This window comes from Pecten maximus, unplaced genomic scaffold, assembly GCF_902652985.1.
Source record: "Pecten maximus unplaced genomic scaffold, xPecMax1.1, whole genome shotgun sequence".
NCBI lineage: Eukaryota > Metazoa > Mollusca > Bivalvia > Pectinida > Pectinidae > Pecten > Pecten maximus.
This window is the reverse complement of record NW_022980864.1, coordinates 1-7,802: the sequence shown is the minus strand read 5'-3', so window position 1 is coordinate 7,802 and position 7,802 is coordinate 1. Positions and strand designations below refer to the sequence as shown.

Below are 7,802 nucleotides of genomic sequence, written 5' to 3'. Positions count from 1 at the left end.
CACAATTTCCGGAACACTTCCGTATCTTTCATTCAGAAAAGAGAAATCAATGTATTGTATTTATTTGTCATTTGAAGATTGTTTTTGAACTATCATAAGGACAATGAAAATGTCTGTCTTGTCTTTTCAGGTCAAGCACTGATCATATTTGTGTAAAGGTCAAATTACACCTGTGGTCACTTCCCAATTCATGCATTTAATTAGCTATCAATTTTAGGTCAGTCCTTTGGCTTCTGGAATATCATTGATGCACAATCAGTAGTCTTGACTTTCATTCAGCTTAAAATTGTCATCAAAATCTTGACAATTACAATAATGTCAGTGAAAATATATTACTGTAAGTTTTTTTTTTATTCACCTGTTCAACCCGAGTCTTTTCCCAGAAAACTGAGCATGATTTTTACACATGATAATCAAAGACCATATGACATTCATATATCTGTGTGGGACCCAGTCATTGTAGTTTGTTCGTAACGCCCCACTGGTTTACAGTCAGAAATACAATACCTTAGATTTCAATGTAAAGACACATTCCTAGGTTTTGCCTCAAGGATTCTGAATACCTGAAATTGTACACTCGGTTACAACCACAGGATTATTTAGCCTTTGTATAATAAAACTCTGCAAACTTCTCTTTGATGAGAATTTCACTACAGACAACAATTATCCTGTATACTGTAAGGATGTTAATTATGATCTTGGTCATTATATTGAAGACTTAACAGGTCACACTGACAGAATCTGTTGATTTCTGTTGGTGAGATCTAAAGACAACACCAGGGTGGTAGTTGCCAGTAGCCTTCCACCAATATAATGTCATAGTACTGAAAAGTTTGCGAAGGGACTTAGAACTGACCTTGTTAAAACTATTGACCTTGACATGTATGACTAATTAAAGGTAGAAGGATAAAACCAGTTGTTTTGAAAAGCCATTTTCCAAGTAACAGCTTGGTTTTTAAATCATTTTACTTTACACAAATTATGAAATTTCAAAGTAAATGATGCTGGTTTCGATACATGTTGTAGGACCCTTGTATGTAAGCATAACCGGAAGCAGCTATATTTTTGATTGCCTTTAAGTGTGGGAAGAGTTATAATGTAGGTCATACAGATTATTACACCACAACAATTACTAGAACTCTCGTTCTGCTGGGAAAGAATCTTGATATAAAACTAAAGTACATCATGTCCAACTGTACTCTGAACTGGTACTGATAACCCCATAAAAAAATAATCTCAGGTCTGAACAAGAATTTGATAACACCAGCTCTTACTGAAAAATGTTCAATATAATGTATAACGGTAGTATCATTAGGACTTTGGTTGGCTTATTTTGCTTAAAATGGAAGTGGTCTTGTGCTATGTTCATGGGGTCCTGTTGTGTTCCCCTCAGGATACTGTTTACCTGTTAGGTATCATTTTCTCTGTTACCATGTAACAGTGTTATAATTCAGTTTTCTCTGTTGCTAGGTAACAATGTAATAATTCAATTTTCTCTGTTGCTAGGTAACAATGTAATAATTCAGTTTTCTCTGTTTCTAGGTAGGTGACAGTCTCCCTGAAGTGGATCTGTTTGAGGATACCCCAGACAACAAGGTTAACACCAAGGATGCATTCACGAAAGGCAAACACATCATTTTCGGCGTACCTGGGGCCTTCACACCTGGCTGTTCCAAAGTAATCACAAATTCTTTCATTCACTCAATCAAAATTCTTTACTTCGTTCAGCCATCCTTTAGTGATCTTAAATTGAAATTTGTGTATTAAAAGTGCAGTGTTTTAGAGATGTCAAAATATGAATGTGTAATAAACAAATTATTTCAGACTCATCTGCCTGGCTATGTTGAGGATTCTGAGAAATTGAAGGCCAAGGGTATATCATCTGTGACCTGTGTGTCTGTTAACGATCCTTTTGTCATGCAAGCCTGGGGTGAAAATCAAAAGGCGGCAGGCAAGGTAAGAAACCCAGTAGGATATGGCTTGGCTTGCTGGATTTAGGATTAGGGGTGTCGGATTTGCACTAGGTGTTGATTACATTATAAGTACTGTACCCTTGATAAATGTTGTTTGGTCATTTACGCTCTTGATTCCATATCTTAGTGATATATGAAGGATAAACCAACACCAAGATATTCTCAAGAATGTGTTGTAAGGTTCAGATGTATAATAAGATAAAGGATCCCAGAGGCGTTACTTGCTACTTTTGAGGCTTAGTTGACGATATCATGACTCCTTTTGTTATTTATGTGTATCTTACATTATGAATATTTCCTTTTTTCTAGGTCAGGATGTTAGCAGATACATGTGGAGACTTCACAAATGTAAGTGTTTTATACATTTACATTAACAAAAGGATTACCTGACAGTAAAACACTGTTGTTGTTCAGGTGAACTTATCTGTTTTAACTCTCCTGCTGGAGCTGTGCATACTGAGATGATGGGGAACCATGTTTGTTCAAATGAATGATCTTGACCTATTTAAAATTTCAAGATCACATGGCTCAGATGTGTTAAAATGTTTTAATGATTTCTGCTCTTTTGGTTAGCAATTTAATTCAAGTAAATGATCTTGACCTACTTTCAAAGTCACAAGAGTTAAATATATTCAAACATTGTAATTATTTATGCGCATTAAGCAAAAGGCCTAGGGTCATGATAGTGGGCTATTAGCATAATGGAATGAAGGGCTAAAATTGTTTAGTTCAAAGACCTTGACCTTCTTTCAAGGTCACAGGATTGAATTTTCTCAATAAGCAAGAGGTCAAGGTTCATCGTGTTAAGCAAGATGTATGAAGGAATGAAGGTTCGCCAATCTTTTTCAAATGAAAATATTTGACTTGCCTACAAGGATTTTTTCTGAAATAGCAAAATGCCAAGGTTACAATATTATACATAATATATGTCAGTTACTGAAAAGAAAGCTGATGAGTTTGGGTTCAGCACCCACATGTATTATTCTTTTAACAAAGAGTTCACATCACAGCTGCATATCAGATCAGTTGTACAGGCCAATAGGACAAGCCAATAAAGCCTCTTGTTTAAGTGGTTAAATACACAGCTGTCTAAATGATGTATTAAAACTAATTCTTTTGTTTGTAAAAAAATAATTGTATGTCACTTGTTTGTTTGCAGAAACTGGGTCTAACCTTGGACGCAGCAGCTATACTGGGTAATGCTAGATGTAAGAGGTAAGTGTCCTATAAACTCTGGCAGTCTTAGCGAGGATCATTTATGACCTGATGTCACAGACAATGGAGTGTACATGTGACAGTTATAGATAGGGTCATGTGACAGTTATAGATAGGGTCATGTGACAGTTGTACATAGGGTCATGTGACAGTTGTACATAGGGTCATGTGACAGTTGTACATAGGGTTATGTGACAGTTGTAGATAGGGTCATGTGACAGTTGTAGATAGGGTCATGTGACAGTTGTACATAGGGTCATGTGACAGTTGTACATAGGGTCATGTGACAGTTGTAGATAGGGTCATGTGACAGTTGTACATAGGGTCATGTGACAGTTATAGACAGGGTCATGTGACAGTTATAGATAGGGTCATGTGACAGTTATAGATAGGGTCACGTGACAGTTATAGATAAGGTCATGTGACAGTTATAGATAGGGTCATGCGACAGTTGTACATAGGGTCATGCGACAGTTGTACATAGGGTTATATGACAGTTATAGATAGGGTCATGTGACAGTTATAGATAGGGTCATGTGACAGTTGTACATAGAGTCATGTGACAGTTGTACATAGGGTTATGTGACAGTTGTAGATAGGGTCATGTGACAGTTGTACATAGAGTCATGTGACAGTTGTACATAGGGTTATGTGACAGTTGTAGATAGGGTCATGTGACAGTTGTACATATGGTCATGTGACAGTTGTACATAGGGTTATGTGACAGTTGTACATAGGGTTATGTGACAGTTGTACTTAGGGTTATGTGACAGTTGTACATATGGTCATGTGACAGTTGTACATAGGGGTATGTGACAGTTGTAAATAGAGTCATGTGACAGTTGTACATAGGGTCATGTGACAGTTGTACATATGGTCATGTGACAGTTGTACATAGGGTTATGTGACAGTCGTAAATAGAGTCATGTGACAGTTGTACATAGGGTCATGTGACAGTTGTACATAGGGTTATGTGACAGTTGTAGATATGGTCATTCATAGCCTGGTATCACAGACACTGGAGTGTACATGTGACAGTTATAGATAGGGTCATTCATTGCCTTGATCATGTCACTGGAATTGGAGTGTACATTTTTTTCTAGATTTTCCATGTTTTGACTATTAAAGTTTTTTATCACTATTCCTCATAAAACAATGAAAGACTTCTCCAGTTGCATATATTATAGGCACTCCTATGTCCCTAGTTGTTGGGCATATATTGTTTGGGACTGACTAGAAAAACAAGATGGCTGCAAGGCAGCCATTTTGGATTTGATTCTTGCAATATTAGATGAAATTGATTGCTGCCCATTTTTGATTTTGATATTTCATTAGTTCCCTACTGGTGTAACCTGGCAAACTATTGGTTTCTTCTCTTTCCAGTTTTTATGTATATAGATAATACCAGAGTTTGTCAGCATCTTAGTCACTTCATTCCTTGAGGGATTTAGAAATACCGGGCGGCTTGGATAAATAAAATATTTTGCTTGGCCCCGTTGATTTTGACTTAACCGAGTTGTACTGTATTTGTTTTTATTGTTCCTCATTAGTATTGAACAGAATAGATCATTCCCAGGGTTCCCTCTACTTTAATTTTGGGTATCAGGTATTAAATATTGAGACTAAGGTTGCAAGAACACATCGACTTTCTGGTAATTTTGAGTCATAAATCCTAGATATGACTTTGTTTATACCTTTGTATCTGAGTGACTTATTTTACACCTTTGTATCCCAGTCACCAGAATGGAATGATATTCACTCTTTGAAAGGACAGTTTAAGTTCAGATCATGATTTGTAAATGCTGTAAGTGAAATTCAAATATTTTGAAATAAAATTGGTATGTATTGAATAAAGCTGTACTTTTCACCATTTTCTGAATTAAGCTTGCACCAATTATTGTGGTTACTTGATCATTTTTGCTGATTTGACAATAATTTTGATGGAAACGACTCCAGATAAACCAGATAAATGGAATGTCTCGGTGCTGACTATGTTAAAACATTCATATTGAAAACATACAAACATTACCTATAAAAGGAGGTAGCTGTTATTGCTGATGTCCACAAGAGTTATTCCTCCTTAGTCCAATTATCACTGAAATACAAAATCTTCACATTACCAAGAAATTGTCGGGGACATTTAACAGCGATGACTTTACTAACAGTATGCTTTTACTCACAGGCACACTGTAGTGTATTAATTGTTTTACTCACAGGTAATGTATTGTTATACTCACAGGTAATGTGTTGTTGTACTCACAGATAATGTATTGTTTTACTTACAGTTAGTCTGTTGTTTTACTTACAGGTAATCTGTTGTTTTACTTACAGGTAATATGTATTGCATACAGGTAATCTGTTGTTTTACTTACAGGTAGTCATTCTTGTGTATTGTCATCAATATCATGTACATAAACCTGTGTTATTGAAGTGTAATCTATTTTACAGGTTTGCTATGGTTGTGAATGACGGGAAGATTGAGAAGCTGAATGTGGAACCCGATGGTACTGGGCTCACCTGCTCTCTGTCTACAAGCCTGTATGAAGAACTGTAACCGGATTCTGACAAAGACCTACTTGGTCCTGCAAGGTCTTGAAGGCTCTTGTTTACTTTTAACTCCATTTGCCATAGCTTTGCATTTATATTTGTGTGCAGTTGTGTATTTTATAGACATGTCAAACTAAAGAGAACAGTATTTGTTGGTGTTGGAATTTAAAAGAATATTTGTGAAGGAAAATTTTCATTGTTTGAGTAGTTAATGAAGTATTGTCTTCAGTTTATTAGACTGCATAGCCAAGGTGAGAAGACAATTAAAGTGTAGCATACATTATTTTGAATTCACTACAGCTTTTCACAATTTATGTGAAGCATTTATGTGTTACAGATAACTGTCAGTATTAATATAGTTAATAAACAGCAATAGTACTAGATTATTTTTTATTGTTTGGCTGGAGAGAAGACAGTGCTATGTAAACACTGGATAGTGTCACCAATACTGCATCTTCAAAGTCCAAGGGTTCTGGATATACACCATGTCACTCCCCTGTAGCCATGTAATAATCATGATCAAATCACTGGTCAGGTGACAGATATCAGTCAAATGATTAGTCGGGTTTGTTTGATATTGATCCAATGGCTAATTGATACGTCTTTGACTTTGCAGCATCCAATGGTACATCATATCAAGTTAGCGATTTTGTGTGTCCTTGTAAAGGTATATTTATAATACTTGGATTTGAGGATGTGGTGTTGTATTGAATATATCTAGTCAGTTTTATACGTAAATGATGTTCATATTGTGTAATAATGGACAATTTTTGAGAAGTTGGTTAACAAATTTGCGATATCTTATATACTCTTCAAACTTAATTAATTCTTCATGGGAAACTTTCTTTGGTCACTGAAAAAAAACAACAACAAACAAACAAAAAAAACCCAGATCAAATATGTATAATGTAAGGCCTGTATTACATATTTGTCAGTGACTATGAATCTCACTCTCTGTTCATGTCAAAGATTATTGTAATGCTTTACCAAGTCGACTGACCTCACCAAGTTATTTTGATGTTGATAAACATGTGTAAAGATTCTTGAGAAATGCTGCTATAAACTAACTACATTATTTTGATAAACCTGTGTCCAGGTTAAGAGTCAGCTGTTAAACTTATTGGAGTTGTTTTGATAAACCTGTATCGAGCGAGGTTTAGAGACAGCTGTTAAACTCATAGGAGTTAATTTAGTGTTAATAAGCCTGTTCTAAGGAACTGCTATCAGAGAAATAAAAGTGTAGTTACAATAATATCAAGATCTATATAATAATGGTCCTAGAATTCGAGTGCACGTACTAGGCAGGTTTGCTACTCTCTCCAAAGAAACGTGTTTACATCTGAGCACATTTACAAATATTTACATAAGATGTGGTTATAAAGCTAAATTTATTATATACATTTGTTTGCTTGGTAAAATCGCGTGTACGCTTGTGTTTAAAATGTTTGGTTTGATGTATATGTAATTGGGATCATGAGAGGAACATAGACCTTTGTTGTACACAGTCTTGCTTTTGTATAAAACGTGATATTTTGGTTATTGTATCAATGTTCAGGCATTAAAACAATATGAAGTACACCTAATAGTCAGTACACAATTGTCTAATAAAGGATATCCAAAAGTTGCCTCGCTTCATTGCATTGATGACCTATACACAAGAACGATATTAAAAATAATCTACATTTTGTTTTGAATAAAGACTTCTGGATGAGTCTAGGTTTTATCTGTGCTTGGGAATATATACACACAGTCATGTAGTGTACTGTTTATATGTGTGAAAAGAATAAAAAGAAAAGGAAATACTCAACTTTCTGTCGGATATCTGTTTATTTTCTCACCACTATTTGTATTCATTTTAACACATTGAACATATTCAATTTACTGATGAGATGTTTATATAAACGAAATTCTAACACAATACGTTTTGCATGCCTATTTTGATTGGATACAGACCATGTTTCTAATCTGAGATAGACCCTCGATCAATGGTATTGAGACATGCCTCACAGAAACCATGGTAAACTTGAGTATTTGGACGAACATAAGACATTTTGATTGGAATACCCA

At 35.2% G+C, this 7,802-nt stretch overlaps 1 protein-coding gene across 1 annotated transcript; it reads left to right on the top strand.

The window, feature by feature from the left end:
* Positions 1-1,542: 1,542 nt before the first annotated feature.
* Positions 1,543-7,547, top strand: LOC117319777 (peroxiredoxin-5, mitochondrial-like; the record flags this gene model as incomplete). The annotated part of the gene is given in 5 exon segments (XM_033874524.1): positions 1,543-1,677; positions 1,825-1,956; positions 2,283-2,321; positions 3,133-3,188; positions 5,637-7,547. Coding segments are annotated over 5 exon segments (468 nt in total), but the record flags the coding sequence as incomplete, so codon positions are not given.
* Positions 7,548-7,802: the final 255 nt, after the last annotated feature.